General features: G+C 52.1%; 1 protein-coding gene across 6 annotated transcripts in view; it reads left to right on the forward strand.

Annotated features, from left to right (window-relative positions):
• LOC144611615 (interferon regulatory factor 3-like) overlaps nt 1–24,518 on the forward strand; it is a 65,147-nt gene that overhangs the window by 32,134 nt on the left and 8,495 nt on the right. For 3 of the 6 annotated variants that reach the window (XR_013549547.1, XR_013549548.1, XM_078430828.1), the window contains exons 4-7: nt 17,017–17,111; nt 18,188–18,239; nt 20,490–20,735; nt 22,538–22,906. Coding sequence is in view for 4 of the 6 variants with exons in the window: in XM_078430828.1 (XP_078286954.1) it covers nt 17,017–17,111; nt 18,188–18,239; nt 20,490–20,735; nt 22,538–22,906 (762 nt within the window). In the remaining 2 variants the exon portion in view is untranslated. Of the gene's footprint in view, nt 1–4,905; nt 9,362–17,016; nt 17,112–18,187; nt 18,240–20,489; nt 20,736–22,537; nt 22,907–24,518 lie in introns of those variants that run through there. The other 3 variants (XM_078430830.1, XM_078430829.1, XM_078430827.1) reach the window with 3 other exon arrangements.

Consider the following 24,518-nt stretch of genomic DNA (forward strand, 5'->3'; position numbering starts at 1 on the left):
TGCCTTAAAAATATCCACCAACTTGGCGTCTCCTTCCTAAAAGAACGTCCTTGAATTCTGAGGCTGTGCCCTCCAGTCCTAGACTCTCCCGCATAGTGGAAATATCCTCTCCACATCCACTCGATCCAAGATTGTCGCTATTCTTTCGCTATACGGACGAACATGGAGCAGTGGGGAAGGACACGCACCATCGTTGAACCTCACTCCACTGACCCCCGTCCTGCGACCAAACTTCTTCTGCGGTTCCTCAAAGTTTTGGTTTAGTTTAGTTTATTCTTGTCACACGTACCGAGGTACAGGGAAAAGCTTTTATTTCCATGCTATCCCATCAAAGAAAAGACTTCATCGGAAAATTTTAAGTCATAAAGTAAAGATGATTAAAGTATTCGCTCAACACCTGCGCTCGGTCCGCATTGACCAAGCTGATCTCCCGGTGGCCGAGCACTTCAACTCCCACTCCCAGTCTGACCTTTCTGTCATGGGCCTCCTCCAGTGCCATAGTGAGGCCCACCAGAGGAACAGCACCTCATATTTCGCCTGGGCAGCTTGCAGCCCAGTGGTATGAACATCGACTTCTCCAACTTTAGATAGTTCCTCTGTCCCTCTCTTCCCCTCCCCCTTCCCAGTTCTCCCTCTATCTTCCTGTCTCCACCTGTATCCTTCCTTTGTCCCGCCCACCCTGACATCAGTCACCCGTTCCTTCTCTCCTGATATGCTGCCTGACCTGCTGAGTTACTCCAGCATTTTGTGAATAAAGTATTAAAGTAGTTAAGTACTAAAGTAAAAAGTATGGGGTCCGCCCGAAAATGTGGCACCCAGGCCGGGTGAGGCGGCCGATCTCAACCACCACCGGGACTCCAGCGGTCGATCGGCAGGTCGGATTTGTCCCGTCCCCCCACTGGCCGGGGCTCTGGAATTCCAGCCTGGCCGCAGCCGGCAGATCCGCTCCCACAGCCGACTTCCGCGGGCGACTTTGGGGGCCGGTATCTTGGGGCCCCCCCCCCCAAGGCCGTGACCTCTGTTGGTCCGGCAGAACGGATAATCCAGAAATCCTCTGGAACCAAGGGTGCGGGGAGATCGGTGGTGGACATGCACACGGAACTGCACGTGTACGAGAGGGCGGGGAGAGCCTTGGTTTCGCACCTCATCGGAAAAATGGCAGCTTTGTCTCTGCGGCACTTTCACGGAAATTTACTGAGATTTTCAGCATAGATTCTTGTACTCAAGTGTGTGTGTGTGTTTCTGTGCATGTGTCTGTGTGTGTGTGTGTGTGTGTCTGTCTCTGTGTGTGCGCGTGTGTTTCTGTGTATGTCTGTGTGTGTGTGTGTGTATGCATGTGTCTGTCTGTGTGTGCGTGTCTCTGTGTGTGTGTGTGTCTGTCTCTGTGTGTGTGTGTGTGTGTGTGTGTGTGTGTGTGTGTGTGTGTGTGTCTGTCTCTGTGTGTGTGTGTGTGTGTGTGTGTGTGTGTGTGTGTGTGTGTGTGTCTGTCTCTGTGTGTGTGTGTGTGTGTGTGTGTGTGTGTGTGTGTGTGTGTGCGCACTTGTGTGTCTGTGTGTGTTTCTTCCCCACCCTGACTGTCAGGGAATGCATGGTGGAGATCATGAGCAGAACAGGTGTGTGTGGAGGGAAAGGGCGGAGAGGGAGAGATAGGCAGATGGAGGAGCGAACATGGAACACAGGAGAGTGCCATGCCATTCGGCCCATCGAGCCTTGCTCTGCCATTCATCAAGGAAGCGGAGAGAATGGGGGCAAGAGCGTGGGTAGATGCTGGGTGGGATAGGAGAGGGCACGGGGGAGCGTTGGGTAGGGAGGGGTTCTTGGGGACACAGGAGAGGGATGGGGGAGGTTGGTCAGGGGGTTGGGAAGAGAGTGAGGGAAGGTGGTGGGGAGTGTGGGCGACACGGTGGCGCAGCGGTAGAGTTGCTGCCTTACAGCGCCGGAGACTCAGGTTCGATCCTGACTACGGGCGCCGTCTGTACGGAGTTTGTACGTTCTCCCCGTGACCTGCGTGGGTTTTCTCCGAGATCTTCGGTTTCCTCCCACACTCCAAAGACGTGCAGGTATGTAGGTTAATTGGCTGGGCAAATGTAAAAATTGACCCTAGTGGGTGTAGGATAGTGTTAATGTGTGGGGATTGCTGGGCGGCGCGGACCCGGTGGGCCAAAGGGCCTGTTTCTGCGCTGTATCTAAATCTAAATCTAAAAAAGGTCTGCCATAATCTGCCACGCATTGTCCTGGTCCCCCACATGTCTACCTTTCTTACCTCCCACCCCTGCAATCAATCTGTAGAAGGGTCCCGAGCCGAAACGCCATTGATCCAAGTTCTCCAGGTTGGCTGCCTGGCCCACTGAGGTACTCCAGCATTTTATCCTAGGGAATAGTTTAGTTCGTCACGTGTACCAAAGTATATAGTGAAAAAGCTTTTGTTTGCGTGTTATCCAGTCAAAGAAAAGACTACACATGATTGCAATCAAACGGCCCACAGTGCACAGACAAAGGGTAAAGCCTACAATATTTAGTGCAAGATAAAGTCTGATTGAAGATAGTTCAAAGTTCACCGTTGCGGCACGGTGGCGCAGCGGTAGAGTTGCTGCCTTACAGCGAATGCAGCGCCGGAGACTCAGGTTCGATCCCGACTACGGGCGCCGTCTGTACGGAGTTTGTACGTTCTCTCCGTGACCTGCGTGGGTTTTCTCCGAGATCTTCGGTTTCCTCCCACGCACCAAAGACGTGCAGGTATGTAGGTTAATTGGCTGGGCAAATGTAAAAAATGTCTCTAGTGTGTGTAGGATAGTGTTAATGTGCGGGGATCGCTGGGCGGCGCGGACCCGGTGGGCCGAAGGGCCTGTTTCCGCGCTGTATCTCCAAATCTTTTTTAAAAAAAGGTCTCCGATGCGGTAGATTGGTGGTCAGGCCCACACTGTCATTGGAAGGAGGTTGGTTTGCGTGACGGTCTGGGCTGCGTCCACAACACTCTGCAATTTCTTGCGGTCATGGATGGAGCTGTTCCCAAACCAGACTGTGATGCATTCCGATAAAATGCTTTCAGCGGCGCGTCTGTAGAAGTCGGTGAGAGTTGTTGGGGACTTGCCGAACTTGCTAAGGCTTCTGGGGAAGTCGAGGCGCTGGCGTGATTGCTTGGCCATAGCTAAGACGTGTGCAGCTGATGATGTTTATTCCGCGGGACTTGAGTGCAATGATATCCTTAGATACACCGATCAGCCAAAACATTATGACCACTGACAGGCGAAGTGAATAACATTGATTATCTTGTTACAATGGCGCCTGTCAAGGGGTGGGATATATTAGGCAGCAAGTGAACAGTCAGTTCTTGAAGTTGACGTGTTGGATGCAGGAGAAGTGGGCAGGAGTAAAGACCTGAGTGGCTTTGACAAGGGCCACATTGTTATGGCCAGACGACTGGGTCAGAGCATCTCTGAAACGGCAAGGCTTGTGGGGTGCTCCCGGTCAGCAGTGGTGAGTACCGGCCGACAGTGGTCCGAGGAGGGACAAACCACAAACCGGCGACAGGCAGGGTGTTGGGCGCCCAAGGCTCATCGATGCGCGAGGGCAACGAAGGCTATCCCGTCTGATCCGAACCGACAGAAGGTCGACTGTGGCACAAGTCACAGAAAATGTTAATGGTGGTCACGGGAGGAATGTCAAGTCAAGTCAAGTCAATTTTATTTGTATAGCACATTTAAAAACAACCCACGTTGACCAAAGTGCTGTACATCTGATTAGGTACTAAGGAAAAAAATGAAACATACAGTAGCACGCAAACAGTTCACAGCGCCTCCTCAATGAGCCTCAAACGCTAGGGAGTAGAAATAGGTTTTGAGCCTGGACTTAAAGGAGTCGATGGAGGGGGCAGTTCTGATGGGGAGAGGGATGCTGTTCCACAGTCTAGGAGCTGCAACCGCAAAAGCGCGGTCACCCCTGAGCTTAAGCCTAGACCGCGGGATAATGAGTAGCCCCAAGTCGGCCGACCTGAGGGACGTGGAGTTAGAGAGGGGGGTTAGAAGATTTTTGATGTAGAGGGGGGAATGTCCATTTAGGGCTTTATACGTGAATAGGAGGAGCTTGAAGTTGATTCTGTACCGTACAGGGAGCCAGTGGAGAGAGGCCAGAATCGGGGTGATGTGGTCCCTTTTACGGGTACCCGTCAGGAGTCTCGCTGCGGTGTTTTGGACCAGTTGCAGGCGGGACAGGGAAGATTGGCTGATCCCAGTGTATAGGGAGTTGCAGTATTCTAGGCGGGAGGGAATGAATGCGTCACAATACACAATACAAATGTGTCACAATACACAGTGCATCTCACCCTGCTGCGTATGGGGCTGCACACGGAGGACCAGCGGCATATTAGGCCGGTGGTCATAATGTTGTGGCTGATCGGTATATTTGAACACTTTGAGCTGCATCTCAAATGCACTTTATTTCCAGCATCAACTCTCTGAACTCCTTGTTCCCATTCCGTCGTTGTATACTAACACGCGCACCCAGCAATCAAACACACAGACACTTGCTGCCATGCTCAGACTCAGTCAAACTGACCCGTGCGCAGGTCACGGGAGTGCACAACACTTGCATCGGCCCGCTCCTTGAAAAAGACCTTCCCCGTTGTCTTGCGGACAAAGTCTCCCAGTGAACGCTGGCCGGCACGGTCAGAGCGGTGGACCCTGACGTGGGCAGGAGGAACAGGTCCACTCCATGCCTCCCAATCCCCGAGCCTCAACCACCACCGAGGGAAGACTAAATCAATCCCATTTTTGCAAATCCCGGTGGTCCTTCGTCTCCCGGGCGGAATCGTGTTCCACCCGGAGATGTGCGCTCTTGGCTACTCTCCTCTCAGGACCGCCTTCACGCAAAGTAGCCAAGCTTTTTTTTCTTTCTCTATCTTTGCAGACTTTCCTGAGGGAAGTTCACCGTCATCCTCAACTGATCTGGTACTGAAGCTGGAGGAGGAGGAGGAGGAGGAGGTGGAGGTGGTGTCTGAGGAAGATATGGAGGGGGAAGGGGACTGGGCGGAATGCCAGCCCTCCCTGCGCAGCGTTTCCGTCGCTGTCGCCACCGTGAAGGCGGAAGAGAGGCCGTGCGAGGAGCCCGTTTCTCGGGAGGAGATGCCAGGCGCTAGTGTGCCGCAGGGGCCGCTGGTGCAGGGTGCGTGGAGGGGGAGTCTGCACAGTAGTACCGGCGCGGACGATGCGAGGGAGGGCAGCGACAGGCAGGTGTTCAGGAGGAGGCTGGTGCAGATGCTGGGCACGCTGTCCCACCTGTCGGACGGGGTGCGAGAGATGGGTCGGAGCCTGGAGGCCTCCGTGGCCAGCCTGGCGCAGGAGATGGTGTGGGGCCAGGACATCGCCAGCCCCAGTCTGGAGGTGCCGCGGGGCCCGGAGTCAGCGGGCGCCGAGGCCGCGGCGCTGCAGAGGCTGCTGGACCGGGTGTCCACCTCCCTGGGGGCTCAGGAGGAGGCCATTCGGGGCCTGCGAGCCCACGTGGAGACGCAGGGGGGTCACGAAAGCCGGGAGCAGTCGGCCCTGGCCCGCCAGTGGCGGGACGCAGCGAGGGAGCAAGCGGCGGCGATGCAGGAGCAGCGGGAAACCGCCCGGGAGCGGGCCGCGCTGCAGCGGGAGCAGGCGGCCCTGGCGCGCGAGCAGAGGGACGCGGCCAGAGAGCAGGCGGCGGCCATGATGGAGCAGCGGGACGTCGCGCGGGCGCAGGCGGAGGCCATGAGGGAGCAGCTGGACGCGGTGCGGGAGTGCTTGGCCCTTCAGCGGGAGCAGCTCGCCGCGGAGCCGGGGCGGCGGCAGCAGGGGAGGCCCCGCCGTGCCGCCCTCCGTCCCCTCCGCGCCCCGTCATCCAGGGCAAAGCGCCCGGCCCGCGTCGCCGCGGCCGACGGCAACACGCTGGAACTGCGGCCGTACGGAGACGGAGGCGGCCGTGAGGGCACGCCCAGCGAGCCGCGACACCGTTGGCAGTCTGTAGCTGGAGTCACTCACCCGGACGGGCAGTATCTCTGAGGAAAAAGAACAGGTGACGTTTCGGGCCGAGAACCTGATGGCAGCTGTCAACGCTACGGTGTAATGAGTCTATCAAACTCACGGTCTGTGGCCCGCAGCATCGTGAAATTACTCAATGTATGAAAGATACTTTATTGTCACAGGTGACACGTGAGATTCCTTGTGTTGCGCATCCAAGGTATGCAAAGAGTCGCCACTTAAAGGGCGCCGACAAAATGTCATCAAGTCATCAATGATCCCCTTTTGTTCTCAGCGTGGGCCCTTCTCGACTGCTGGACTAACCCCTCCATCAACCTCAACGTGAATACAGCACTGAGGCACGGGTGCTGTAGTTTAGTTTAGCGATACAGCGCGGAAACGCCCTTTCGGCCCACCGGGTCCGCGCCGACCAGCGATCCCCGCCAGGGACAATTTTTAACATTTACCAAGCCCATCAACCTACAAACCTGCACGTCTTTGGAGTGTGGGATTAAACAGAAGATCTCGGAGAAAACCCACTCGGGTCACGGGGAGAACGGACAAACTTCCCGTAGTCAGGATCGAACCCGGGTCTCCGGCGCTGCATTCGCTGTAAGGCGGCAACTCTGCCGCCGTGACCGCCCTGGATGGACGGTGCTAATGCACGTCCGTTCAGTGTAAAGGGTATGGTGCGTAATTGAATGGAATCATGGTCAGCAGAGGGACATAAACTAGAATCCTTCCTCGATCGTTGTGAAGTATTCATGCACGCTGAAGGGCACGTTCTGGTCTGGTCCCTGGCTTGTGGACGTGGAAGGAGCTGGCTTGGTCCTTCGCGACTATCGGAACCAAAGCAAGTTATTTGATACAAACAAATTTGTTTAATTTGGAGACGCAGCACAGGAAAAAAACGGTGCCCTTCGGCCCGTCGAGTCCGCACCCACCAGCGATCACCCCGGAAACACCAGCACTATTCTACAGACTGGGGACGATCTACAACATTTTTACTGGAGCCAAGTTAACCCACAAAAAAAACGTACGCCTCCGTAGTCTGGGAGGAAACCGGAGCGCCCGGGGGAAACCCACGCCGCCACGGGGAGAACGTGCAAACTCCGCGCAGACAGTGTCGATTGTCAATAGACAATAGACAATAGGTGCAGGAGGAGGCCATTCAGCCCTTCGAGCCAGCACCGCCATTCAATGCGATCATGGCTGATCCCTCTCAATCAGTACCCCGTTCCTGCCTTCTCCCCATACCCCCTCACTCCGCTATCCTTAAGAGCTCTATCCAGCTCTCTCTTGAAAGCATCCAACGAACTGGCCTCCACTGCCTTCTGAGACAGAGAATTCCACACCTTCACCACCCTCTGACTGAAAAAGTTCTTCCTCATCTCCGTTCTAAATGGCCTACCCCTTATTCTCAAACTGTGGCCCCTTGTTCTGGACTCCCCCAACATTGGGAACATGTTATCTGCCTCTAATGTGTCCAATCCCCTAATTATCTTATATGTTTCAATAAGATCCCCCCTCATCCTTCTAAATTCCAGTGTATACAAGCCCAATCGCTCCAGCCTTTCAACATACGACAGTCCCGCCATTTTTGAGCCCGGGTCTCTGATGCTGTAAAGACAACAACTGCCACTGTGCACCCCCCCCCCCCCCCCGCCATTCTCCAGTAGGGTCAAGCACCCTTGAGCTCTGCACCTGGTCGTTTGCGAGGCTGACCTTGTTATGGTGGCAGGAGTTGAGGGGGAGATGATACCTGGTCCGGTGTTAAATGGACCACTGTTTACAGCTGAGGCCATGCCCAGCTTCCTCACTTGATTGTATTGACAGACCAAAGATCCAGATTTAACTTGGAGATACAGCGCGGAGGTAAACAGGCCCTTCGGCCCGCCAAGTCCGCGCTGACCTTTGATCACCAGCACGCCCGTTCCATGTTATCCCACTTTCACATCCGACACACTTGGGGGGACAATTTATAGAGGGCCAATGAATTTCTATGGAAACCGGAGCACCTGGAGAAAACCCACGCGATCACGGGGAGAACGTACGTACGCCGCACAGATCGAACGCACTCCGTAGTCACAATCGAACCGCGGTCTCTGATGCGTTGAGGCAGCAGCTCGGCCCAGTTTGCGGGCCGCAACAACAACAAAATTACGCTGAAGTTGGACATGAGGCGCTGTTTTTGATATTTACATGGAGTTTATTATCTCTGTGTCTGCCTGTTGAGGTGCTACTGGTGATTAAAATTAATAGTTTCAAAGGAAATATTTTAAAATTCATGTTACTGCCAAGGTGCAGGTTCTCAGTGATCCCACACAGATATTTAATACAGAGAGTTCAAACAAAAGGGTCGCCCACTGCCCATTATTGATTAGACATTAATGGACAGCCTATTGAGCTGGGTAGCCCGGGGGTAGTACCATGCACACTCATCAAAGCAGGTATGTTCACGGATCCCGGTCAAGCACGTTTGATTTAATTCTTTAAGGTCGCTTCGGGGAAGAAGCTGATTAGAATGAGGTGGTGATTATTTTGGGGAAGAATGCTGGTGGGTACAATATAGGGTTGCCAACTGGTCCCGTATTAGCCGGGACATCCCGTATTTAGGGCTAAATTTGTTTGACCCCCCTTGTCCCGTATTGGGCCCGGGGGGGAGGGGAGGCAATAGACAATAGGTGCAGGAGTAGGCCATTCGGCCCTTCGAGCCAGCACTGTCATTCAATGTGATCATGGCTGATCATTCTCAATCAGTACCCCGTTCCTGCTTTCTCCCCATACCCCCTGACTCCGCTATCCTTAAGAGCTCTATCTAGCTCTCTCTTGAATGTATTCAGAGAATTGGCCTCCACTGCCCTCTGAGGCAGAGAATTCCACAGATTCACAACTCTCTGACTAAAAAAGTTTTTTCTCATCTCTGTTCTAAATGGCCTACCCCTTATTCTTAAACTGTGGCCCCTGGTTCTGGACTCCCCCAACATTGGGAATATGTTTCCTGCCTCTAACGTGTCCAGCCCCTTAATAATCTTATACGTTTCAATAAGATCCCCTCTCATCCTTCTAAATTCCAGTGTATACAAGCCTAGTCGCTGCAGTCTTTCAACATATGGTGGAGCGGGAGCACGTGGCTGCTGGCTGGGTGAGGTCACCGTGTCCCTTATTTGGGAGTGAGATAGTTGGCAACCCCTAACTCAATATGTCAAGACTGATGCACTTGTGCGATGAATTGTTTTGAAAAGCCAAGGCAAAGGGGCCCTAAAATATTAAAATGATTGTGAGCGTAAGAAAGTATTGTGTGTTTCTGTTTTGTTTTTTAATTGATCATTGCGCTCATGGTTCAATAATGCTGTGCACCTGATCAGAAACGTTCTGCTAGACAGGCCCACCCTAGTGTATCATTGCAAACCAGGAACAATGTCTTTGCCTTGTTTTGGGGAAAGAAACAGCAGATGCTGGTTAAAATCGAAGGCAGACACAAAATGCTGGAGTAACTCAGCGGGTCAGGCAGCATCTCAGGAGAGAAGGAATGGGCGACGTTTCGGGTCGAGACCCTTCTTCAGACTGATGTCGGGAGGGGGCGGGACAAAGATAGGATGTAGTTGGAGACAGGAAGACTAGTGGGAGAACTGGGAAGGGGGAGGGGATAGAGAGGGAAAGCAAGGGCTAGCTGAAGTTAGTTAACAGAAGGGTCTCGACCCGAAACGTCACCCATTCCTTCTCTCCAGCGATGCTGCCTGACCCGCTGAGTTACTCCAGCAGTTTTTTTCTACACCTATCTTGACTTCCCGACTCTTATACACAATGCCACGACCGTGGTATGAATGCAAGCATGCCACGTGCCTTCTTTACAACTCTATCTAGTTTAGTTTTCATTCAGTGATACCGTGCGGAAACAGGCCATTCGGCCCACCGTGTCCGCACCGACCAGCGATCCCCGCACACTAACGTTACCCTGCAATGGATGGGACAGTTGTACGTTTATACCAAGGCAATTAACCTACAAAACCTGCACGTCTTTCGGGGTGTGGGGGGAAACCAAAGGTCTCGTAGGAAAGCCAAGCGGTTTTGGGGAGAACGTGCAAACCGTACGGACAAGGCCCGCAGTCAGGATGGAACCCGGGTCTCTGGCGCTGTAAGGCAGCAACTCTACCGTGCCACCCCACATGTTGTGTTGCCACTTTCAGGGAGTAATGAATTTGGACTCCCAAGGTTCCTCTGTACATCAATGCTGTTGTGAGTCATGGCATTGTGCGCGTGTGTGTCTGTGTCTATCTATCTATATATATATATAGATGTATACCGCGTGCCGACCGATGATCGCACGCACACTAGCTCTGTCCTACACACTAAGGACAATTTACAGAAGCCAATTAACCTACAAACGTCTTTAGAATGTGAGAGGATACTCGAGCGCCCGGAGAAAACCCACGCAGGTCACGGGGAGAACGTACAAACTGTACAGGCAGCACCCGGAGTCAGGATCGAACCCGGGTCTCCGGCGCTGTGAGGCAGCAACTCTACCGCTGCACGGGCGGCCGCCATTGGTGGAGCGGGAGCACGTGGCCGCTGGCTGGGTGAGGTCACGTGGGGCGCGGGGCGGTGGCGTCACCATTTGTCCCTTATTTGGGAGTGGAGAAGTTGGCAACCCTACTAATACGGGACAAGGGCGGTCCCGTATGGGACAAACTAATTTAGCTCACAATAGGGGATGTCCCGGCTAATACGGGACAGTTGGCGACCCCTATGTAGAAAGGAACTGCAGACGCTGGTTTATACCGAAGAGAGAGACGCAAAGTACTGGAGTAACTCAGCGGGTCAGGCAGCATCTTTGGAGAAAAAGGATGGGTGACATTTCGGTTCGGGACTCTTCTTCAGACTGAAAGTCCACAACAGAGGCTCCACCTTCGTTCCCCTCCGCCCCCACCGCAACGTGTTCCGAGCCTACCACGACGTAGAGTTCCTCCTCCATCCAACAGCGCCTTTTCTATGAGAAGAACTCCTCACCACCCAGTGATGACCCCTTCTCCCATATCCACTGGTCCCCCTCCTCTTGGACCCCCCCAGACGGCTTTCTAACCTCTTTTGACCATCTCATTTCTAACTTCAGGCGGCACGGTGGCGCGGCGGTAGAGTTGCCGCCTTACAGCGCTTGCAGCGCCGGAGACTCAGGTTCCATCCCGACTACGGGCGCTGTTTGTACGGAGTTTGAAAGGAAGCATGCAGGTACAGCAGGCAGTGAAGAAAGCCAATGGAATGTTGGGCTTCATAACAAGAGGAGTTGAGTATAGGAGCAAAGAGGTCCTTCTGCAGTTGTACAGGGTCCTAGTGAGACCGCACCTGGAGTACTGTGTGCAGGTTTGGTCTCCAAATTTGAGGAAGGACATTCTTGTTATTGAGGGCGTGCAGCGTAGGTTTACTAGGTTAATTCCCGGAATGGCGGGACTGTCGTATGTTGAAAAACTGGAGCGACTAGGCTTGTATACACTGGAATTTAGAAGGATGAGAGGGGATCTTAAGGGATTGGACACGTTAGAGGCAGGAAACATGTTCCCAATGTTGGGGGAGTCCAGAACCAGGGGCCACAGTTTAAGAATAAGGGGTAGGCCATTTAGAACGGAGATGAGGAAAAACGTTTTCAGTCGGAGAGTTGTGAATCTGTGGAATTCTCTGCCTCAGAAGGCAGTGGAGGCCAATTCTCTGAATGCATTCAAGAGAGAGCTAGATAGAGCTCTTAAGGATAGCGGAGTCAGGGGGTACGGGGACAAGGCAGGAACGGGGTACTGATTGAGAATGGCGGTGGTGGATCGAAGGGCCGAATGGCCTCCTCCTGCACCTATTGTCTATTGTCTATTGAGTTTGTACGTTCTCCCCGTGACCTGCGCGGGTTTTCTCCGAGATCTTCGGTTTCCTCCAAAGATGTGCAGGTTTGTAGGTTAATTGGCTTGGCGAATGTGAAAATTGTCCCTAGTGTGTGTAGGATGGTGTTAGTGTGCGGGGATCGCTGGGCGGCGCGGACCCGGTGGGCCGAATGGCCTGTTTCCGCGCTGTATCTCTAAACTAAACTAAACTGCCGACTGCTTATCAACCTTTCCACTCCCCTTACCTACTCGAACCTCACCCCATGTGAACGTCCAGCCCTCCGCTCAGTCTGCAGCAACCCCGACATTATCATCGAACCCGCGGGCAAGGGAGGTGCCGCGGTAGTCTGGCGTGCTGACATCTACCGGAGTTGATCGTGTAGGAAGCAACTGGAAGTAGGCGCTGGTTTAAACCAAAGATAGACACAAAAAGCTGGAGCAACTCAAGTGGGTCAGGCGGCTTCTCTGGAGAGAAGGAATAGGTGACGTTTCGGGTCTGAAAAAGGGTCTTGACCCGAAACGTCTCCAGAGACGTTGCCTGACCCGATGAGTTACTCCAGCTTTTGTTTGTGTCTATCTACCGGGCTGATGCCATGCGCCAGCTCCCGGGTACCTCCTACTACTAAACCCTGGGCCACCAGGCCACCTTCATTCTGAAGAAGGGCCTCGACCCGAAACGTCACCTATTCCTTTTTCTCCAGAGAAGCCGCCTGACCCGCTGAGTTACTCCAGCACTTTGTGACTGTCTTCTGTAGGAGAGATGTCGTTAAGCTGGAAAGGGAGCAGCAAAGAAAGGCAAGGATGTTGCCGCCACTGGATGTATTGAGTTACGAGGGGAATCTGGGGCTTCTTTTCCTGGAGGGCAGGAGGCTGAGGAGTGACCTTATGAGGCGTATGAAGTCATGAGGGCCATAAATAACTTGGATGGTCACGTACGTATAACATTATAAAGGGACTGGACAAGCTAGATGCAGGAACAATGTTCCCAATGTCGGGGGAGTCCAGAACCAGGGGCCACACACAGTCTAAGAATAAAGGGGAGGCCGTTTAAAACTGAGGCGAGCAAAAAGCTTCACCCTGAGAGTTGTGAATTTGTGGAATTCTCTGCCACAGAGGGCAGTAGAGGTCAATTCATTTAAGACAATAGACAATAGGTGCAGGAGGAGGCCATTCAGCCCTTCGAGCCAGCACCGCCATTCAATGCGATCATGGCTGATCACTCTCAATCAGTACCCCGTTCCTGCCTTCTCCCCATACCCCCTCGCTCCGCTATCCTTAAGAGCTCTATCCAGCTCTCTCTTGAAAGCATCCAACGAACTGGCCTCCACTGCCTTCTGAGGCAGAGAATTCCACACCTTCACCACTCTCTGACTGAAAAAGTTCTTCCTCATCTCCGTTCTAAATGGCCTACCCCTTATTCTTAAACTGTGGCCCCTTGTTCTGGACTCCCCCAACATTGGGAACATGTTTCCTGCCTCTAATGTGTCCAATCCCCTAATTATCTTATACGTTTCAATAAGATCCCCCCTCATCCTTCTAAATTCCAGTGTATACAAGCCCAATCGCTCCAGCCTTTCAACATACGACAGTCCCGCCATTCCGGGAATCAACCTAGTGAACCTACGCTGCACGCCCTCAATAGCAAGAATATCCTTCCTCAAGTTTGGAGACCAAAACTGCACACAGTACTCCAGGTGCGGTCTCACCAGGGCCCGGTACAACTGTAGAAGGACCTCTTTGCTCCTATACTCAACTCCTCTTGTTATGAAGGCCAACATTCCATTGGCTTTCTTCACTGCCTGCTGTACCTGCATGCTTCCTCCCTTTTATGTGTGGCCTCACCCTGGCAGGGGAGGAGGCTGAGGATAGACAGATTGCTATGAGAATGGGAAGGGAAATTTAAATGGCTACGAGAGCTAGCAGGCCACAGTCCCCTCCCCGTTCAATCATTTTGTACATCTTCTGACAACATTAGCAGTGGTACTTCACGTTGTGTACCTTACAACCATACACGATAATGCCATTTGGTCCATCAAGCTCACTCCAGCTACACACAAAATGCTGGAGTAACTCAGTGGGACAGGCAGTATCTCTGGAGAGAAGGAACGGGTGACGTTTCAGGTCGAGACCCTTCTTCAGACAGAATCGGGGAGAGGGAGATACAGAGATGAGGAAGTGTTAGGTGTGAAAACGAGACAAAGGGAATGGAAATCAAGGAGCATGTAGAATATTCCTATACTCAACTCCTCTTGTTACGAAGGCCAACATTCCATTGGCTTTCTTCACTTAAGAGAGAGTTAGATAGAGCTCTAGGGGCTAGTGGAATCAGGGGGTATGGGGAGAAGGCAGGTACGGGGTACTGATTGTGGATGATCAGCCATGATCACAATGAATGGCGGTGCTGGCTCGAACGGCCTCCTCCTGCACCTATTTTCTATGTTTCTGTGTCACAGTCTTTTTTTGCCACTGTCTAAAACTAAAGGCCGTTGCTTAGTTTAGTTTCGAGCTACAGCGCGGAAACAGGCCCTTCGACCCACCGAGTCCGCGCCGACCAGCGATCCCAGCACACCAGCACTATCCTACACACGAGGCACAATTTACCATTTTTACCAAAGCCAAATTAACCTACAAACCTTTGGAGGTCTTTGGAGTGTGGGAGGAAACCGGAGCACCCGGAGAAAACCCACGCGGGTCACGGGGATATAACGTGCAAACTCCATACAGACAGTACCCGTAGTCAGGATCGAACCCGGGTCTCTGGCGCTGTGGGGCAGCAACTCTGCCGCTGCGCCACCGTGCCGCCCAAAGCCCCTATGTGAGGTGGGAAAGATGCACTGAGATGCAGCACAGAACGCCACAGGAGATCCTTCTTCCCTGTGGCTATCAAACTGTACAACTCCTCCCCCTTCTGTAGTGGGGTAAGACTGAGACTGACTCCCCCCTCCCCCCAATCTTTGCACGTCCCCAATCCTTTCCACTCATCACTTTAGACAATAGACAATAGGTGCAGGAGTAGGCCATTCAGCACTTCGAGCCAGCACCGCCATTCAATGCGATCATGGCTGATCACTCTCAATCAGTACCCCGTTCCTGCCTTCTCCCCATACCCCCTGACTCCGCTATCCTTAAGAGCTCTATCCAGCTCTCTCTTGAAAGCATCCAACGAACTGGCCTCCACTGCCTTCTGAGGCAGAGAATTCCACACCTTCACCACTCTCTGACTGAAAAAGTTCTTCCTCATCTCCGTTCTAAATGGACTACCCCTTATTCTTAAACTGTGGCCCCTTGTTCTGGACTCCCCCAACATTGGGAACATGTTTCCTGCCTCTAATGTGTCCAATCCCCTAATTATCTTATATGTTTCAATAAGATCCCCCTTTAATTTCATGTTTCGTGTATTTTGTGTTTTCATAACTTGGCAGATCAATTTTCCTCCTGGGATAAATACAGTTGTATGGTATCGTATTTAAAGGGGTCCTGAGTCGGCCATTTTGTGCAGAGGGTGGAGAGGATGTGGGGCGGGCTGCCAGTGAAAGCTGCAGAGGCGGGTACAACTACTACGTTTAAAGGCTATTTGGACAGGGTTAAGGGGGATGTGGGCCAAAAACAGGCGTATTGGACTTGCTAAGAGTTGAGTTTAGTTTATTGCCACAGGTGCCAAGGTACCGTGAAAACAGGGTTGGCAACTATCTCACTCCCAATTAAGGGACAAGATGACATCACCGTCCCGCGCCCCGTGTGACCACACCCAGCGAGTGGCCATGTGCTCCCGCTCCACCAATGGCCGCCCGGGCCGGGAGGCGGGTTGCTACGCAGGCTTCCGGGCCTACACTGTCAAGACCTACACTGTCTGGACCTACAGTGTCCGGGCCTACAGCGTCCGGGCCTACACTGTCCAGGCCTACAGCGTCCAGGCCTACAGCGTCCGGGCCTATAGCGTCTGGGCCTACAGCGCCCCCTGGGCCTGATTCAGGACAAGGGCGGTCCCGTACGGGACAAACCAATTTAGCCCAAAATACGGGATGTCCTGACTAATACGGGACAGTTGGCAACCCTAAGTGAAAAGCTTTTGTTGCGTGCTAAACAGTCAGTGGATAGTCAACACATGATTACAATCGAGCCGTCCACAGTGTACAGTGATAAAGAGAATAACGTGATTGCAAGATAATGTCCAGTAAAGTCCGATCAAATATAGTCTGAGGGTCTCCAATGAGGTAGATAGTAGCTCAGAACTCTCCAGCTGTTGGAAGGATGGGTTCAGTTGCCTGACAACAGCTGGGAAGAAACTGATGAAGACGGACATTTTGGTCGGCACGGGCCCGTTGGGCTGAAGGGCCTGTTTCTGTGCTGTGTTCACTCGAGGCTTGGCATGTTCTACCTTTGTCCCACTCCATGTGGTGCTGCCTGTGCAGAGTTTGTGCGTTCTCCCCCGTGACCTGGCTTTCTCCGTTTTCCTCTCCGGTTCAACCTGGTTTTCTCCGGGCGCTCCGGTTTCCTCCCGGACGCGCAGGTTTGTGGGTTAATTGGCTTCTGTAAATTTCCCCTGGGTGTGCAGGAGAGCGGGACAACATGGAGCCAGCGTGAAGGGGTATTCAGTGGGAGGCGGGGACCCGGTGGGACGAAAGGGCCCGTTTCCACGCCATATCTCGAAACTAAACTAAAATAAGGGCGTGCAGCATAGGTTTACCAGGTTAATTCCCGGAATGGCGGGACTATCATATGTTGAAAGACTGGAGCGACTAAGCTTGTACACACTGGAATTTAGAAGGATGAGAGGAGATCTTATCGAAACGTATAAGATTATTAAGGGGTTGGACACGTTAGAGGCAGGAAACATGTTCCCAATGTTGGGGGAACCCAGAACAAGGGGCCACAGTTTAAGAATAAGGGGTAGGCCATTTGGAACTGAGATGAGGAAAAACTTTTTCAGTCAGAGAGTTGTGAATCTGTGGAATTCTCTGCCTCAAAAGGCAGTGGAGGCCAATTCTCTGAATGCATTCAAGAGAGAGCTAGATAGAGCTCTTAAGGATAGCGGAGTCAGGGGGTATGGGGAGAAGGCAGGAACGGGGTACTGATTGAGAATAATCAGCCATGATCACATTGAATGGTGTTGCTGGCTCGAAGGGCCGAATGGCCTGCACCTATTGTCTATAAAATGTTTCTTTTCTCCAAAGACCAAGAAGCGGGAGCCAGCCCTGAAGAGGAAAAAGACAACGTCAGCTCTGCCGTGGATGTTGACCAGGTCTCCTTGCCCGCTCCTCCAAACACGGTACCACAAGACCATGCAACCTTCTTGCTTCCAAGATGGCGCCCAACCCAGGCGTCTCTTTGCTTGCTAGCCACAGAAGCAGATCTACAAACTCACATTACAATCGCTCCACGCTCTTAAATCTCTATTCCACAGCAAGATTTTTTACTTTAACTGTGATCTTCTTAAACTCCTGTCAGATCTTCCCTTACTTTGCATCCTACCACAACCAATGAGCAGTCCTGAACTACTGTCTACCTCATTGATGTCCCTTGGTCTATCCTTATAGACAATAGACAATAGGTGCAGGAGTAGGCCATTCGGCCCTTCGAGCCATTCAATGTGATCATGGCTTATCATTCTCAATCAGTACCCCATTCCTGCCTTTTCCCCATACCCCCTGACTCCGTATCCTTAAGAGCTCTATCTAGCTCTCTCTTGAATGCATTCAGAGAATTGGCCTCCACTGCCTTCTGAGGCGGAGAATTCCACAGATTAACAATTCTCTGACTGAAAAGGTTTTTCCTCATCTCCGTTCTAAATGGCCTACCCCTTATTCTTAAACTGTGACCCCTTGTTCTGGACTCCCCCAACATTGGGAAGATGTTTCCTGCCTCTAACGTGTCCAACCCCTTAATAATCTTATACGTTTCGATAAGATCTCCTCTCATCCTTCTAAATTCCAGTGTATACAAGCATAGCCGCTCCAGTCTTTCAACATACGACAGTCCCGCCATTCCGGGAATTAACCTAGTAAACCTACGCTGCACGCCCTCAATAGCAAGAATATCCTTCCTCAAATTTGGAGACCAAAACTGCACACAGTACTCCAGGTGCGGTCTCACTAGGGCCCTGTACAACTGCAGAAGGACCTCTTTCCTCCTACATCAGACTTTGCTGGCTTTACCTTGCACTAAACATTATTCCCTTATCATGTGTCTATACACTGCAAATGGTTCGATTGTAATCGTGTATCGTATCGTCTTTCCGCTGACTGACAGAGAGGGGACATAGATAATTAACTGAAATGTGTAGAAACTCTAAACTGTGTCCACTTTAATCAGTGTGAATGACTCTTGTATTTTTTCCCTCCACAGAGAACCCTCGTGGTCGGTCTGGGGGACTTGACGTTATTTGACTATTCACCAGGTACCTGGATAGTATTGATTTTGTCTTGTGTAGGAAGGAACTGCAGACGCTGGTCTACACCGAAGACAGACACAAAATGCTGGAGTAACTCAGCGGGTCAGGCAGCATTAGGGCGGCACGGTGGCGCAGCGGTAGAGTTGCTGCCTCACAGCGCCAGAGACCCGGGTTCGATCCGGACTACGGGCGCTGTCTGTACGGAGTTTGTACGTTCTCCCCGTGACCTGCGTGGGTTTTCTCCGAGATCTTCGGTTTCCTCCCACACTCCAAAGACGTGCAGGCTTGTAGGTTAATTGGCTTCGTATAAATGTGAAAATTGTCCCTAGTGAGTGTAGGTTAATGTGCAGGGATTAACCGCGCTGGTCGGCACGGACTGAGTTGGCTGAAGTGCTTGTTTCCGCACGGTATCTCTAAACTAAACTAAACTAAAATCTCTGGGGAGAAGGAATGGGTGACGTTTCGGGTCGAGACCGTTCTACAGACTTGTCAGGTTTTGTTTTCTGGGGTTTTGTGTTCCTGATTCTGGCCCACAGCGCTACAACAGATTCACCACCCTCAGGTCGACTCTACTGTGGGAGGATGTGAGGGGAATTCTGGTCTTTGGATCCCCGTGGCTTGCCATTGGGAGCTCACGTTTAGTTCAGTCTAGAGATACATCACGGAAACTGGCCCTTCGGCCCACCGACCGGCGATACCCTCGCACTAACACTAACACTACCCTACACACACCCGGGACAATTTATCATTTTTCTGGAGCCAATTAGCCAACAAACCTGCACGTCTTTGGAGTGTGGGAGGAAAGCAAAGATCCCGGAGAAAACCCACGCAGGTCACGGGGAGAACGTACAAACTCCGTACAGACGGCACCCTTGGACGGGATGGAACCCGGGTCTCTGGCGCTGTAAGCGCTGTAAGGCAGCAACTCTACCGTGCCGCCCCACATTACCCGTGACTGGATGGGAAGCGGGGGTTATGTCTCACCAGTGTTTACAGACAAGGAGATTCCTTGGTCTTCTACAAGTCAATCTCAACAAAACACCTGTGAATGGAGGTGCCCACTTGGTAACCCCAATTATATCCTTGCATCTACACGATGAGTTTTTATTAAGAGCTAGTTAATATGGAGGTAGCTGTTTGTTTTTGCATATGGTGTTATTAATTGTAAGTTGGTATATTTAGATAGCTAGATAATACTTTGGTTTTGGGCTTGGCTTTCTTAGTTGAGTGCTTATCCTGGAGTTATAGTGCAAGTATCCACTTTGGTGGCAAGAACAGGAAGGCAGATTATTATCTGAATGGTGTCAAGTTAGGAAAAGCGGACGTACAACGAGATCTGGGTGTCCTTGTACATCAGTCACTGAAAGGAAGCATGCAGGTACAGCAGGCAGTGAAGAAAGCTAATGGAATGTTGGCCTTCATGACAAGAGGAGTTAAGTATAGGAGCAAAGAGGTCCTTCTGCAGTTGTACAGGGCCCTAGTGAGACCGCACCTGGAGTACTGTGTGCAGTTTTGGTCTCCGAATTTGAGGAAGGACATTCTTGCTATTGAGGGCGTGCAGCGTAGGTTTACTAGGTTAATTCCCGGAATGGCGGGACTGTCGTATGGTGAAAGAATGGAGCGATTGGGCTTGTATACACTGGAATTTAGAAGGATGAGAGGGGATCTTATTGAAACATATAAGATTATTAAGGGGTTGGACACGCTAGAGGCAGGAAACATGTTCCCGATGTTGGGGGAGTCCAGAACCAGGGGCCACAGTTTAAGAATAAGGGGTAGGCCATTTAGAACTGAGATGAGGAAAAACTTTTTCACTCAGAGAGTTGTGAATCTGTGGAATTCTCTGCCTCAGAAGGCAGTGGAGGCCAATTCTCTGGATGCATTCAAGAGAGAGCTAGATAGAGCTCTTAAGGATAGCGGAGTCAGGGGGTATGGGGAGAAGGCAGGAACGGGGTACTGATTGTGGATGATCAGCCATGATCAAAGTGAATAGCGGTGCTGGCACGAAGGGCCGAATGGCCTCCTCCTGCACCTATTGTCTATTGTCTTTCAAGAGAGAGTTAAATAGAGCTCTTAATGATAGCGGAGTCAGGGGGTATGGGGAGAGGGCAGGAACGGGGTACTGATTGTGGATGATCAGCCATGATCAAAGTGAATGGCGGTGCTGGCTCGAATGGCCGACTCCTGCACCAATTGTCTTTCGTCTAAAGCACTTTGTGTTTCCATTGTGATCTAACGTTGCCTCTCTTATTTCAGGAAACAGTGGCCAGAGGCCCCTGGAAGACGGGAACTCCCCCACGAATATTCCCAACTGTTCCCCAATCCCGGCCCTGCCCCCATTCAACCCGAGCCTGGCCAGCCCGACCCCGGAGTGTGCGCTCGGCACGGGGCCAGGCGGTGCCTGGGCAACCCCTCCACAGCTGGAAGACCCCAACGCCACGATTCCAAGCACGTCTCAGTTCAAGGCTCAGATGGAGGAATACTTTCCCAACAGAGAACTCGGTCAGCCCCCTCTCCTCTGTTCCACCTTCACCCTGTGTGGCCGTCCGTGCTGGGCCGGCAGATTTTGTTGTGATCTAGTTGTGGCAGGGCGTAACTAGGGGCACAGCGGTAGAGTTGCCACCTCACAGCACCCGAGTCCCGGGTTCGATCCCGACTACGGGCGCTGTCTGTACGTTCTCCCCGTGACCTGCGTGGGTTAAATCCGAGATCTTCGCTTTCCTCCCACACACTCCAAAGACGTGCAGGTTTGTAGGTTAATTGGCTCGGTGTAAGTGTAAATTGTCCCTCGTGTGTGGGAGAGTGCTGGTGTGCGGGGATGGCTGGTCGGTGCGGACTCGGTGGGCTGAAGGGCCTGTTTCTGCGCTGAATCTCTAAACAAAACTAGTGACGTCTCTTGCTGGTCATGTAATGGAAAAGCGTGAATACTGCAGCTGCTGAAAATCTGAAACAGAACAGAAATCGGTGGAAACACTCAGCTTTTCAGGCAGCATCTGTGGAAGCACGGTAGCACAACGGGCGTTGCCGCCTCACAGCGCCACAGTCCCGGGTTCGATCCTGACCACGGGTGCTGTCTGTGCGGAGTTTGCACGTTCTCCCCGTGACCTGCGTGGGTTCTCTCCGGGCGCTCCGGTTTCCTCCCACACTCCAAAGACGTGCAGGTTTGTTGGTTAATTGGCTTCGGCAATTCTGTGATTGTAAAATTGTCCCTCGTGTGTGAGATAGTGCTAGTGCAGGGGATGAACGTTTGGCAGCACGCACTAGCGGGGCCGAAGGGCCTCTTTGCGCGCTGTATCTCTGAACTAAACTACTGTGAAATGGCAGGTCTGGTGTGCCAATTGAACTAGAAACCGCAAGAATGCTTGAAACGCCCTAAACATCAGTCTAAAGAAGGGTCTCGACTCGAAACGTCACCCATTCCTTCTCTCCTGAGATGCTGCCTGACCCGCTGAGTTACTCCAGCATTTTGTGAATAAATACCTTCGATTTGTACCAGCATCTGCAGTTACTTTCTTAAACATCAGGGTTGGTGAGAGGATTATGGTGGAGGCAGATGTAACAGAGGCTTTTATCAGTTAAATAAGAGTTCTGTTAAACTACAGAGACCGCATATCCCAGGAATGAGCGGGTTAAAAGCTGGAGTAACTCAGCGGGTCAGGCAGCGTCTCTGGAGAAAGGGAGTAGGTGTCGTTTGGTGTTGAGACCCTTCTACAGACTGAGAGTCAGGGCAAAGGGAAAAGAGGGAGGTTGAAAGGTAGATGGAACAAATGAATGAAAGGCACGCAAAAGGGCAGATGGAAGTGAGCAGTGACGATCAAGGAAAGGTAGGGTATTTATTTCACAAAATGCTGGAGTAACTCAGCGGGTCAGGCAGCATCTCAGGAGAGAGGGAATGGGTGACGTTTCGGGTCGAGACCCTTCTTCAGACTAATGTCAGGGGGGCGGGACAAAGGAAGGATACAGGTGGAGACAGGAAGATAGAGGGAGAACTGGGAAGGGGAGGGGAAGAGAGGGACAGAGGAACTATCTAAAGTTGGAGAAGTCGATGTTCATACCGCTGGGCTGCAAGCTGCTCAAGCGAAATATGAGGTGCTGTTCCTCCAATTTGCGGTGGGCCTCACTATGGCACTGGAGGAGGTCCATGACAGAAAGGTCAGACTGGGAGTTGGAGGGGGAAGTTGAAGTGCTCCGCCACCGGGAGATCAGGTTGGTTAAGGCGGACCGAGCGCAGGGAAAGGCGGGGCGTAATTCTGCTTCTGTCACTTCTGAGCATGAGATTAATTTTGACTCTGGTGTGTCTGCAGTGGCAGAGTTTGAGGTCTCGATCTACTACCGTGGTAGAGTGGTGACCAAGGAGATGGTGAAGAGCACGAACGGCCTGCGCTTGTCGTACAACGCACAGTCGGACTTCCCGTATCTGCAGGACGTCTGGTTCCCCCCCACAGCCTGCACGTCCATGACCGACCAGACGCAGGCCAAGCACACTGACTATCTGTTGGAGCGCATGGGCCAGGGGCTGACGGTGGAGGTGCAGAACAACCTCATCACCGCCCAGCGGTACGGCCGCTGCAAGGCCTTCTGGTCCATGGGGGAGAATCCCGCCAGTCACGAACCCCAACAGATCTCCAACGAGAATCCCACCGTCCTCTACAGCCTGGCCAGCTTCAACGAAGGTGAGTGGGACTCAATAGACAACGGTGCAGGAGGAGGCCATTCGGCCCTTCGAGCCTGTACGCACCGCCATTGAATGTGATCATGGCTGATCATTCTCAATCAGTACCCCGTTCCTGCCTTCTCCCCTGACTCCGCTATCCTTAAGAGCTCTATCTAACTCTCTCTTGAATGCATCCAGAGAATTGGCCTCCACTGCCTTCTGAGGCAGAGAATTCCACAGATTCACAACTCTCTGACTGAAAAGGTTTTTCCTCATCTCAGTTCTAAATGGCCTACCCCTTATTCTTAAACTGTGGCCCCTGGTTCTGGACTCCCCCAACATTGGGAACATGTTTCCTGCCTCTAACGTGTCCAACCCCTTAAGAATCTTATACGTTTCGATAAGATCTCCTCTCATCCTTCTAAATTCCAGTGTATACAAGCCAAGTCGCTCCAGCCTTTCAACATATGATAGTCCCGCCATTCCGGGAATTAACCTAGTAAACCTACGCTGCACGCCCTCAATAACAAGAATATCCTTCCTCAAATTTGGAGACCAAAACTGCACACAGTACTCCAGGTGCGGTCTCACTAGGGCCCTGTACAACTGCAGAAGGACCTCTGTGCTCCTATACTCAACTCCTCTTGTTATGAAGGCCAACATTCCATTGACTTTCTTCACTGCCTGCTGTACCTGCATGCTTCCTTTCAGTGACTGATGCACGAGGACACCCAGATCTCGTTGTACGTCCCCTGTTCCTAACCTGACACCATTCAGATAATACTCTGCCTTCCTATTCTTACCACCAAAGTGGATAACCTCACACTTATCCACATTAAACTGCATCTGCCATGCATCCGCCCACTCACACAACCTGTCCAAGTCACCCTGCAACCTCATAGCATCTTCCTCACAGCTCACACCGCCACCCAGCTTTGTATCATCTGCAAATTTGCTAATGGTACTTTTAATCCCTTCACCCAAGTCGTGGCGTGGCGCGGCCTAGATGGAGGCAATCAGTACACGTCGCTAACAGGAAGGCGCAGCGGTAGAGTTGCACGCTTACAGCACGAGAGACCCGGGTTCCACCCCAGCAACGGGTGCTGTCCGTACTATGCCTGTACCGCACTCTGCCGTGTTCAATGTTTATTCCTAATTGTTAACTGTGTGTTTGTGTTGTCATCTGTGAGTGGAGCACCAAGGCACATTCCTTGTATGTGCACATACTTGGCCAATAAACTTATTCAACCACTCATTCATCCATTCATTCATGTTCCATGTTCAGTTTGAAGAAAGGGTCCTGACATGAAAGGCGACCTCCCCATCTCGTCCAGAGATGCTGCCTGACCTGCATCCTGACCTCTTTTCTAAAGGTACGTCCTTTTATCCTGAGGCTGCGGCCTCTGGCCCTGGACTCTCCCACTAGTCCACTCTGTCCAGGCGTTTCACTCATCGATAGGTTTCAATGAGGTTGGCTACATAGAAACATAGAAAATAGGTGCAGGAGTAGGCCATTGGGCCCTTCGAGCCTGCACCGCCATTCAATGTGATCATGGCTGATCATCCAACTCAGTAACCTGTACCTGCCTTCTCTCCATACCCCCTGATCCCTTTAGCCACAAGGGCCACAT

Source organism: Rhinoraja longicauda, chromosome 40 (assembly GCF_053455715.1).
Source record: "Rhinoraja longicauda isolate Sanriku21f chromosome 40, sRhiLon1.1, whole genome shotgun sequence".
NCBI lineage: Eukaryota > Metazoa > Chordata > Chondrichthyes > Rajiformes > Arhynchobatidae > Rhinoraja > Rhinoraja longicauda.